The sequence below is a fragment of the Ciconia boyciana genome, chromosome 6 (genome assembly GCF_034638445.1).
Source record: "Ciconia boyciana chromosome 6, ASM3463844v1, whole genome shotgun sequence".
Lineage (NCBI taxonomy): Eukaryota > Metazoa > Chordata > Aves > Ciconiiformes > Ciconiidae > Ciconia > Ciconia boyciana.
This window is the reverse complement of record NC_132939.1, coordinates 508,403-520,757: the sequence shown is the minus strand read 5'-3', so window position 1 is coordinate 520,757 and position 12,355 is coordinate 508,403. Positions and strand designations below refer to the sequence as shown.

Below are 12,355 nucleotides of genomic sequence, written 5' to 3'. Positions count from 1 at the left end.
ACCATTCCCCTGCATTTTTCCTTTTTAAAGCCAACAACTTACCTTTGGTAAATCTCACTACAAGTATTAGGGGTATTTTACCCACACCCACACGAGGAAGGTATCTTGTTCCAGCTTTCTGACAATGAAGGTAGCCTAAGAAAATGCGCAGCAAGATACAGATGTGTACAGAAGTGGGAGACTGCTGCCTCTTTCATCTCCATAGGGATGGTCTCATTTTATGCCATCCCAAATGTTATTTAAGTGAGGCTTATCAGCTGTCCTTTCATCTTCTCCACATGAGGCTGCTTTTGAGTACTTCTCCGAGAAACAATCACAAAAGGATTCCTAAAAGCAGGCAGGACTGCAGTGATTAGAGCCTACCTGCATCGCCAGGCATTAGTCTGTAAGGGAAGCACTGAGACTATAAAGTTACTCAATGTGTTGTGCACAGCCCAAGTCCACTTCACAGTGGAAAGATCACCCTTGTAAACGTACTGCAAGAAGCATTTCCAAGGGCTTGTAACATCCGTTTCTCTGAAAATCTGGACAAGTTCGTTACCTTAAGACCCAGCATCCATTACGGACAGCGCCAATGCATTTGACAGCCTTTCTACTGGAGGGAAATCCAGACCAAGTCCCCTTCGTCCCCAGTTCCACTTGCGAGGCAACAAGCGAGATAAACTACGAGCACGCACACTTTGTACCAAAAACACACCAGCAAACATCGCTTTATTACACTGGTTCAGTTATCCAGACTAACCATAAAAGCTGTTTAGATGGATGTAGACAAACAAGTCAGTGTTTTATGTATTAGGTCAAAGCTCCAGAATGGTTACCAGGGAACAGGTATTCTTCACCAGTTGTTTCAAATGTACATAAGTGGGTCTCTGGCAGGGAGGGGAGGAGGCGGCAGGTACACCGACAGATCCTCCCCACGTGTGCCTGCTACCACCCGAATCATGAGACAGACCAGGAGGTTGTACTGCAAAGAGATCGGAGGGGGGCCACAGTGTTAATCAGCACAAACAGAATGGAGATATACTGACCTGAGCCTTGCTCAGCGGGGACTACACAAGCACAACACACTGGTACGAGCTACCAAACAATCAGTTAACAGTTTGTAAGACTGGTCTAAAGCTGGAACTAGAACGACTCTGGATGGAAAGGCATAGAAATAAATACTTGCTGATCTCAGCACTCTCTGCCCATTTACAAACTTGTCAGCATCTAGTTACACAGCCGTACATTCTTCACTACCTCACAGCAGCAAAACACTATCATTTAAGAGCAGCCGTTGAGTGACTATCCACAGTACATTGTACGTACCCGAGACAGAAGCCTGATGCTCCCTCTCATATTGGTCATCCTCCTCTCCGTCTGCTAAGCAACTGGGGCAGCCCCTGGCCCATAAACTCTGCTTCATTTGTTGAGCTCTTCTGGTGCAACCAAACTGCTCAATTAATTGAAGACTGCCCTACTGCTAAGTGCCCATTCTTTAGGGGTGGAAAGTATTTGGGTCACTCTGGAAACATGGGAGAAATGCAGATTTGGCTGTCATTTCTGTACCAGACCAAAACGGATCAAAAATGTGGACATTTGCTACTCAGCAGCTCTGCAAGTCTCCTGCCACTTACAAAGTTTGGGGTTGCACTCTTGAAATTTTACTGGTGGTGTTTATGTAATTTTCTTCTGGATAAACACTTCCCTGAAAAATAGGCTTTAACAGCCAGATTAGATCACAGTATTTAAAAAGTGATATGGTTACAGTTACGTCAGTGCCTTAGATGCCAATGCAGGCTTAGAGCAGAGGTTACAAAATTGATGCTTAGTGTAGCACGTACATTTTGGAATAGTGACCTCAAAAAAAATGCAGCCCAGGTTTCCAATTTCTTTTCCTAGATGCTGCGTCACCAGCAAAAATGCTGTCTAGCTTGGCCTGCGGACTTCCACTGCTACACAGCGCTTGGGGATGAACGATGCGCTTTGCCTCAGTTTGTTCTTTTGGCAGGGCCGGCGGCACGTTAACAGCTATTTTGTGCGTGACTGCAGAAAACGCCTTTTCCAGTTAGACTCAGGAGATTGCTCAGTCTGGAGTTACCTTGGGAGGATTGGGGCAGCTCTGAAGGATGGCAGAACCGGACACGTCCCGTACAGCAGACACCAAGAATGAAACGCTCTTGGTAAGCAAACTAAGAGAGCTGAAAATAAGGCAAATAACTTAAGACTGATGGAGTACTCCCAGTTTTCTGCTTGTAACACATTTTACTCCATGAAGCGAAGGAAAGGCAGGTTGACCTATCTTATTTAACCTTCCCTTACATTTAAGAGATGACCAAGACTTAAAAAAAAAAAAAAAGCTAAGGAGAAGTTGTCTGTCTCCCTAGAGCTGTGATACAACATAAAACTATTGTAGGATATTCCAGGATGTTGAAAGTCAGTTTAGAGAAAGGCAATAACCCCCGTATTATAGGGGCTGTAACAGTAGTGTACTGTATTACATTCTGTGCAAGTTACGCAACTTGTTCGCAAGCTTCAGTTTATCTACGTTTATCTCGCTGCAGTTCTGTTAATTGGTGGCTGAACACCTTAAACAATCTTACTCCACAGCTCCAGGTAGTTTCAGCAGAAAAAAAAAATAATTCTTTTCCTGTGTCTGGTATCTGTACACTCCAAAACAAGTGTTCCTAATGCCCAAACATCAAAATCGAAATCTCACAGTTTACTGGAAATAGATCAGCTAGATTCCCTTTGCGCTTTGTTTTAAAGCCCCTTGTCTCCAAACCTTGTTTTCAAGGAAGACATACAAGACGCTTGAATGAAGATCCCATCTCGTTGCAATGGTGTTGGTTCTGACTTCCCTCTACACAGACTTTCTCCGACTCTGACTAGGTGTACATGAGGAGAAAGGGTGTGCATGTCAAAGTGACATCTTTTCCCCGAGACGATTTTCACACATTGGAAAGCTAACAATGAAAATTACAAGTTGGGTAGGATAAGGTTGAAACTGTCCACCAGGCTTGAGCACTACAAGTTCCTTTTAGCCCTTTGTCTGTTGCTCAAAGTTTCCTCTCCCTTAGTTTGTTCCCATTTTGTTCATCCAGTATTGATGAGTGTCCATCACCATTGCTCAAGCATTTGTCCTTTTCATATTTGTGCTCTTGCTTCTGTCGCCTTATCTCCTTATACCGCAAAGTGATGTCACTAAAAAGAAAAGCAAACAGATGTGAACTAGTGATGTGAATAAACAATTTCAATATACAATAAAAACAATAAGGCAAGTCTGTTCTGGATGCAAGTGCCCTTGGGATAACAACCCACTTGAGTCTTTTGGCTGTAAATTTCTAAAATTGCTGACGGTACTGATTCACTTGAAATTTGTGTTTCTTGCTCGTAGCCTGGCTAGTATCACCTCTTTCAGAAGCATAACGCAACAACATGCTAAACAAGAGCAACCACTGCTGTTGCACAGGGTCTCCTCTATAGATTCGTGTACTTCTTTCAGCCTTGCGCAGCTGCTTTTCATTCACTTGCACACAGCAGCATCCAAACCAAACACGTTTAACTTGGCTCACTTGTCGCTGACACTGGGACAGCTCGGACAATTCCAACACAGCAGACTGTTCTTGCAATGAAGCTGCAAAACATCTTAGTCTTGTCTAACTCAGAGCACAGGAAAAACAAAACACTGATCTCGTCTGCCATCTTTGCTCATCCAGGAAGACCGTGTGCAGTCAGGCACTTAACTGTTCACCTGCTTCTATAGCAACACTAACGCAAGTAGTCCCACAAAGACCAAAGCTACCAGCGGCTTGATCCAGAAAGAAAACTGCCAGGATCAGGCACAGAAAACTTCCTGTTTATTTAATAATTCTTACACAAACCCGCTGCAGCTCTAGCCATCCAAAAGAGCTGCAGTCTATTTTCAGGAGGCACTGAAGGCTAACGACAGCATACATTTGAAGATGCGCTTTTGAACGGATGTCCAGAACAACTCCCCCCATAAGACCCAGGCTAGACCTGAACGTAGCACATCAAACACTGCTTACCGAATGAAGAAACGCCAGGCTGTCCAGGTGAGCACAAGTATAATCCCCAAGATCCAGCACTGGGTAATGTAGAAAGGAAGAGAAAGTGTGAGTGTATAGGGATCATACTTCACGACAATCAGAAACTCCGTGGCAGTAATGGCAGCAACCAGCCATGCCTGCTGACCCAATTTCTTATGGAACTTCCTGCAAAATAAATGCACAGATAAAACAAAGCTATTGCTGTACAATTAAACATTCAGAGAAATATTCATAAAAAGACAGCTTGGGTAATAATTTCATTCAGCTTTGCACAATTCTAGAAGTCTAGCCTGGATTACACATGTACTAAGCCTATGAAGGCTGACGACTTTCATGTTGGTATTACTTAAGTTTCCTCTAAGAGGCTCTGAAAACACGTGAAAAGTTAAACTTCATCATCTCATGACACAAGGAAGTATCCCCATTTTCGGGGTATTGGTAAATCCACATAAAACAATTACCTGGCCAGCTTGCGATCAGCTGAGGTTCAGGGTACGGTATGAAATAGGAGCTCTACTCCTACATTTCCTCTGCAAATGTCAAGTCACACTGCCGCAACCATATTTAACCCCTATGTAATTGCATTCTGAAACTTACTCTCTTCCCAAAAAGGTATTCAATGAGCTGTCACTAATGATTGCTGAACGGATTTTAGAAGAAGCAAGCTTAATAACAAACAGGCAAGATACTGGAAGACACAAGGACAGTGTTTCACTTCTAGGACAACACAACCTTGGGGCAAATACATGATTAATATTTAATCCCCAGAGTTTGTTTGTAAGCAGTACCAGACAAGTCAATGAGAAGCTGCAGTGCTATGTACAAGTCTAGTGAAGGACTCATCAATCAGTAATGCCAGAAATTAAACTGCAGTAGAATCGAGACAGCTATTCAGAGGCTCTACTTGCAGAAGGAGAGATTGGAAATAGGCCATCTTTTGGGTCACCTATTCCTGCATGGGAAATATATAAAACCAAAATACTTACAGGCTGCCTTTCAGGAAACCTCATTACCCTCACAGGTAATAGCCTATTGCTAGAAACCTGGGTACGTTGCTTGATCTAAACCAGGTAGATCCTCCCTCCACTTCTTGACGTTGTCTAAGTCATTTCTAGACATCTTTACAGCTTACTGACCTGACAGACCAGATGATTCTTAGGTCAATAATCAAATGGGGTTCTGTTTGGGCAACAGAACAGGCCCTTTGTTAATGCATTGGATTGCACTGAAATCCTGCCCACCGCAGTACCACCGGTGCATGCAGATGTGCTATCCAACAGCACAGAGTCAAGTACATCACTTCCCGCTTGGTAGACTAAATTTTTGTTCTTCCATCACCCATCTTCTGCATCTAAAAATAGGATTTTATTCCCATTAGAGGAAAGAACCAAGAGAAACCTACTAGAAGTTGTATGTATTTTTCTCCTTTTTTTTCAAAGGCATAATTTTAATTAAATGTTTTGTGAAATCCAACTGATTTGAATCAAGGAAGACTGAACTTGATAAACACAATACCCTCAACCACCATAATCACCAACTGTTTCACTATCGAGCACACACAACTAACTTCTCAGCAGCCTTTGGATAGTATCTTTTACTCAAAAAACACACAAAGAAGCATTTTGGTGCACTTTTCTGATAGCCCTAAACCTACTACCCTAACTGATTATTATGTCTCTGAAGATTCCCGAGATAAACCATGCAAATAGGAGCACCACCAACTAAACTTAAAGGTGGCTGTTCTTTTTGCCTTCTGTTATTCCTTATTCTGCCTTTGTTCTGTATGTCTCTGCTTTAATCACACGGAGCACCTATTCTGCAGAGGGCCTTGCCCTCTCACTTAACCATAGTGTATTCTGAAGTACATTTTCCTACCAGGTCCTCTCTCTTTTGTCCAGCTTACTGCATTACTCCATTCCTACCACAGCATACGATGTGAAGCGAAACACATCCAGGAAGAATTCAGTGTGAAGTGGCAGAACTACTGGGGCAGGGCAGAGGAGACGGGGAGCAAAGTGATATAACAAACCTACAGAGGGCTGGGGAGAGAGGGATGGACGTGTTAAGATGACCTCTGCAGTACTTCTCGGGCATTGCAGCAATGGGAAATTCTAGTCTGCTCTGTGACTGCTGTGACGAACAGCCTCCTGTCTGGCTGAGGCACTGACTTAGTAAACGCTGTGATATTCAGTAGCCACATCAGCTCTTTGGGCCGTATTTTCTTGCCGGTTTTGCCATGCAGTGGATGAAAGAGAAGCCACCTTACAAATCCCTGATTAGGATTTCCTTGGAGAGTGGCTGCTCTGCTAAAGCTTCCCTCTGCTAGGCAGAGAAACAAGCCTGCCTGACACCCTGCTGCCTCCAGCTGGTATGCTGCCCAGTGCGCACACATTAGAACAGGCCCCAACTGTCTCCAGTAGCGCTGGGGCAGAGGGAGCTGCAATTGCACATTTGCTCCCAGTTTCTCCTCCCCTCTTCTCATCAGATGCCAGCAGCTGCACTGGGAAGAGCATCCTTCCTTTAGCAGGCGTTTTCCTGTTGCTCAGACATATCTGCTCCACTGCATCCCCTTGGATTCTCAGTATCTGGGAAGGGATCTAAGCATGGAGAGCTAACAGAGCTTCTCTTCCCTCTCCTGAATCCACGGGAGTCATTGCAAGTCAAGCACACAAAACACACAGTTTCTTAAACATGAGGCCTGAGAGTCATATTTGACACCAACGCATAAGTTCAAACTACACAAAATTGTCCAAACACACTGGAATAAAATATGATACAGTAAATCAAGTGTAGGTTATTGCTGATGCAGATGGGAAGACTGCATTCCATTTTAAAAAGTATCCTGCCTAGACCAACTCAGATGAAAGGACTTCAGAAACTGCTCCAGGTGGTTCACCTGGTATGACAGATTAAATGGGCAGAAACTAGCCTTAACACATGGATAGAGAGAAAAAACGAAACAGCAAACCTCTCACTGTGAACTCAAGCTGTTCAGATGACTAGGTCAGCTTTCTGCTTTGCTGATCTGCTTCCTCATTTCCCACCGTTTTCTTTCACTAGCTTATGACAGCACACTGACAAAAAAGAATTAAATGTAACCCCAACAGAAGACCTGTGCAGAACCTAAAGCTGCCAAGGAAGAGAGTTTGTTTCCTGCCCTTCTGCTCACGAAAGATTTTAAAGAGAAGTCCTTTTTTAATTTGATGAATGAGATTAAAATTCATGGCCTCAGTGCAGACTCCTTGGAAGAGACTTGAAGACTAGAAACCAGGAAGATATGACAAGGTCAAATGCTGCAGACTCTTGCATCAAGATATTTCTGGTCAGGAACATTTCACGTAGCCAGTCCTCAAGAACTCAGAGGCAGCAAGCTGATCACAATAGGAGCGTGGTAAGCCAGAGCTGGAGAACAGCTTCAAGAACCATCTCTCTTCTTGGACTATTTCCATTCTAGATACTTTATTGTCACCATGCTCAGACCAAGTTCCTGAAAGCAAAGCCCTAGAACTGTCTGCAGATACTAAGAATCCTGAATGAGAACAAGAAAGTCTTCATATTTGAACTTCACTACTTTATAGACTAAATATTGCAAGGTTAGCTGAAGAGATCTAATCAGTTTACCTCAGACAATCCTGTCACTACCAGACAAGGCAATAAGCCATGTTTCTGACAAGGAAGGTCAATGGAATATTCCAACCTTTGTCCATTCAGAAGTTGAGTGAGTTTCCAAAACAAAAAGGCCAGGAAGGTTTCTCATGTGCTGTTAGCTGGGAGCCTCTGGTACAGCCTGCTCCTCCCCAGCAGCTTCTCCCTACAACACAACAGGAAGAATCCAAAACGGTTCCTTGGTTCAAAATGATGTGCAAGTGAAAATACACCCGGTTAAGTTGGTAAAACGGGGGTAGATCTCTGCTTGGATGACCTGAAATGCACGAAGGAATCAAAGTCCAGTTGCAAAAGCCTTCGCAGAGAAGATATTAGGTAAGACCAGATGCTAGGTTCTGCCGTTTTGCATGAACAGTCTGATGAGGTCAGCTCTGTGGTGCATCAAGCAGAGCCATGAACCTCAGAAGTGAGGGGGCTGGTCGCCTTACCCACCAAGAGAAACAGAACAGTAGGTGGTGGTGGCAATGATGAAGACATGCAGTTCAGGATGAGAGTCTCTGCTTGCTGGATGAACTTCTCCAGCTCATTGAAAGAATGGCAACAAACTGAATCAGCAATGAGGCACCGGTGACTGATGATTCTCCTAAATTTCAATGTTATGCCATGTGGTTGAACAGAGGGTAAAGGAGTTTTTCCAACCCAAACACAAGGACCAGAAGATTGTGAATGGTGCTAAGGAGAGGAGCTCACCAGTGAGAGGCAGAGACCTCTTCTTACCTTTGAGTTGGAGGCACGTCCCAAACCAGTAGGTCCGACACCAAAGGCAGGGGCAGCCTGCCACTGCTGAATGTCCTGCAATCCGACTAAGCAATGTGGGTTGGCCCTTCTTCCCAGTTCTAGGAGTCAAAGCCTTGCAAGGGAAACTGATCTTCATAGAATGTTGGAACCCTAAATTCTGAACACAGACACTTTTTGCGTTGGTCAGCGACAGACAATGAACATCCCTTGAAGCCAGACGTTGCCTTAGACTTAAGATGTGGCCTCAGGCAATTTGTGACATTACTACTAAAACTTAAAAGAAAACGTGATTTTGAGAACAAAGCTTTCTCAGGTCTTACATGGTCTGCAGAAACAAAAGCAGCAAGGACAAATATGATGCTTAAGTAGGAACAGTCTGAAAGTACATGCACTGTTGTGTACGGGTGCACTTCGCCTTCAAATACACTTTGCTATAAGGGTCCTCTGATCTGCAAGAGGGTGCCACGAGAGCTCCAGAGGACCAGGGACCAGCTGGAAGATAGCTCAAGAAAAGAAGCGCCTTTAAGAAACACTTTTTTTTTTTTTTTTTTTTTTTTTAGTTTGGGCCCTGTTGTCCTTAGAAGGTACATCTAAGGACTGTAGTTCCTGGCTATCAATCTGAAAGTGGAGTTCAGTACTCCTCTGCCCACAAGCCAGTGGCACTCCAGCTGATTTACGGATTACATTCTCAAAAGAGAGATCATTTATTAAAAACTGAGATTAAAAACAGTGCACACAGAATGCCCTTAACAACAGCTGTTCTCTAACCAGATGTAGTCAGAATTTTACCTCCAAAACAAAAGAACACAAAGCAGATGCTTTGGGATTAGGTCTTTTTGTCCCCGACAAGCTGAATTACTGCCCTGAGATGGATGCCAACAAGCTGGAGCAAATTCAAAATAAAGCAAGTGAAGCTTGACATGGTATATACACAAGAGGACTGGCTTACGGGTCGTCCATGAAGTCGTAGATCTCCCTCATAGCCACACCTCCCACATTGACAAAAAAGACAAGTCGTAACAGGACCAAGTAGTGTTCTGGTGGCATCCAAAGGACAAACTTCAAGTAAAATGTGTTCAGCTCTGCCAATAAAAACTGAGAAAAAGGACATTTTAATTACATTCAGAAGACTTCACTGAATGAAGCCTGGAATCTCCCTCTCTCCCTGCATGAATCCCCCCACCATTTCTCTAACACCACAAAGTCCTACTTGGTATTAGTGAGCGCACCATCATCAGTTGCAATACTGACCAAGAACAGTTGGGTTTTTAAAAATTTTATGTGTGTTGAAAGAGGTATTTAAAAAAAAACACAACAGAAACCTGGACAAGCACTGCCTCTCATTTTGAGCAAGTTTATTGGGAGTTTGAAGTACCTGCAGAACTACTGATAGCAAATCCTAAAAGCAACAACTCGTCCTTTCACTATCATTTAAAATCTGACTGAGGGAACCCCGAAGTAACAAGAGGCATGAGCAGTACCTCCTGGGTTTTTTTGTTTGGTTGGGGTTTTTTACACAGTCATGCAAACGTCACTGCCAAACCCAACTTAGGAGAACTGGTTATACATTTATAGCAAAACGTTCTCGAGTGAGCTGCCCTGGCAATGTGATTAAGTGAGCAAGTAGACGCAAGTTTCTCACTTCAAAGGAAACGATAACAAATGGCATTAAGCATCGTTTAATCCGAAAGAGTGAGCCAATACCCGAAGCTGCTTATAAACTGTCAGCTGAAGGTAGGCTTTGCTAAAAGAAACATTATTATACCAAAAACTAGTATAAATTCAACGGAATCTCTCAGGTGCAAAATCTGCTCCAGCACCTAAAACCCAATTTCTTCAGGGTGCAAAAAGTTGGGAGTATGCACTCAGTAACCATTTGGAGAAACACATGTTTTATTTATGCAGGCACATTTACTTTACTTCTCCCATGAACTATGGGAACATCAGCAAGTCTGTTGCGCTATGTGAACTTGGCAAATGTTTTATGTAGCGGAAATCAGGTGATGTGAACTTGTATTCAACTGACTGAGTTTGCAAACTGCCTGGCACTCATTGCTGGCACTGCTGTATGCTGCTTGCATACTTACAGACAGCACATTGTTCCTGAAGCACGCTCAGGTCTGCAATTTGACATCAGCGTGAAATGCAATGTCATGAGAGAGAGAGGTGGTGGCGGCTTGCCAAGCTGACTAATGTGTCCCACTCAGCAAACCGTAATAGGGAACTTCACTGGACAGACCCCAAAATAAACCACCACCAGGTTTCATATTCCACATATTTCAAGATGCTTAAAGGTATGCTGTTCTAGCAACTGTTAAAAAACCACAGAGTTATATCCTGCACCATAGCAGTAATAGAGAAACTGGTTAATGCCCATTGTCTCTGGAATCACTAGAAGTGTCACAAGGGATTTTTTTAGTTAAACTTCACAGTTGCTGAATTGACATAAGTTTGAGTTGCTCAAAACAGAGTCAAGTGACATCCCATGAATAGCACAAAGGCCAAAGTCCCCCAGCTGACAAGAGGCAGGAGTGGGGAAAAAGCACTTAAACTGCCAAGTTTATCCTCCCTATCAGTGACATGTGCGCAATACCTGTGACTGTGAAATGGAAGTTAGGAATTCAAGATGATGCATTCCCATAACACAAATTCAGCCACTCAGCTGGCTAGATGAAGGAGGTAGACTGTCAATGTGTTGTGACTGCTGGAGAAGCCAACTTTCTCTTTTGTCTAAATGGGGGAGCTGCTTTACCTGAACTGGTCAAGCTGGATACTGTTAACATCATCATGTGCCACGTGTTCAGCGAAACATATTAAAAAAAAATCTAGGATAATTGAATTATTTAAGTCTGTATAAAAATATTATCTGAGGCAAAACTGTGCGCTTCAGGAGCCATGCTGCTCAGAGTTAACATACAGAAGCCTGAGGCTTTGGTTACAGTCTTCTCCAGCTGTAATGTGATATGTATCTGCTTAAGACTGAGAGAAACAAGCCACTTTCATCCAAAGCCAATGGGTTTGGTAGCAGCAGTTACTTGCTGAATTATGTGTAGAGCATAGTTTATATTGCTCACATTGCCAATCAACATTGTTCAGCAAGCAAGAACTAATATGTATGCAATGAATCTGTAAGCTGTACCCGAGACATGGAAACAGACACCTTTTCTGCAGGATTTGGAAGTGATCTCTTCCAGCCTCAACTAGGAAACATCACCATGTCAGAGTTTCAGCCTAAGTTACCATTTGTACAGCTGCTTGAGTATTACAAAACATTAAATCAAATGACAGAGAAAAGAAGAGACAGAGAAGTCTCCTTACTACAAAGATTATGCCACAAACTGCTAGCCATCTGCGTAAACTGGATGCCGGCTTCCACTCAAATTTGACCCAGCTATACGGGGTGAACTGGAAGACAATTCTCTTCATTTTACCTCTGAAAAAAAGCAGAACACATTCTTGCAATTTTAAGAAACAGCACATACGAGACATCTACTAACATTTCCAATTGAGACACCAATTCACGTACACAAAATGCCTCCATTTACTCCATAAAAATTACTACTTAATGAGATTAACATTCCGAGTTAGAGAGAAGCCTGTTATTTGGACTATCATTTTAAACTTTAATATATTACACCCATTGTAGTAAGCAGTTCCTCAGTTCTGCTTTGCTCAGCACAGACACTACAGAAAAGGGTGGTTCATTACTGGTACAAGACTACAAGGGATTTATTAAATTTTAAGTTTCAGTGTCCCAATTACTATGAAGTTCTGATTACTAGGGAATGCATTATATGCACAAGGACCAAACAGATCCTTGCTGTGAATGAAAGAGTATGATCCTGACTCGGATTCCTGCATCTCCTTTAACGATCTCCTTAAATAAGCTCATTTCCACAGGA

At 43.0% G+C, this 12,355-nt stretch overlaps 1 protein-coding gene across 2 annotated transcripts in view; it reads right to left on the bottom strand.

The window, feature by feature from the left end:
* Positions 1 to 679: 679 nt before the first annotated feature.
* PTDSS2 (phosphatidylserine synthase 2) overlaps positions 680 to 12,355 on the bottom strand; it is a 44,964-nt gene continuing 33,288 nt past the window's right edge. Inside the window, exons 9-12 of one of the 2 annotated variants that reach the window (XM_072864335.1) lie at positions 11,772 to 11,886; positions 9,403 to 9,548; positions 4,029 to 4,087; positions 680 to 3,183 (exon numbers count right to left, since the gene is read on the bottom strand). In XM_072864335.1, the coding sequence (XP_072720436.1) occupies positions 3,155 to 3,183; positions 4,029 to 4,087; positions 9,403 to 9,548; positions 11,772 to 11,886 (349 nt within the window). In that variant the 3' untranslated portion in view covers positions 680 to 3,154. Of the gene's footprint in view, positions 3,184 to 4,028; positions 4,215 to 9,402; positions 9,549 to 11,771; positions 11,887 to 12,355 lie in introns of both variants that reach the window. The other variant, XM_072864334.1, reaches the window with a different exon arrangement.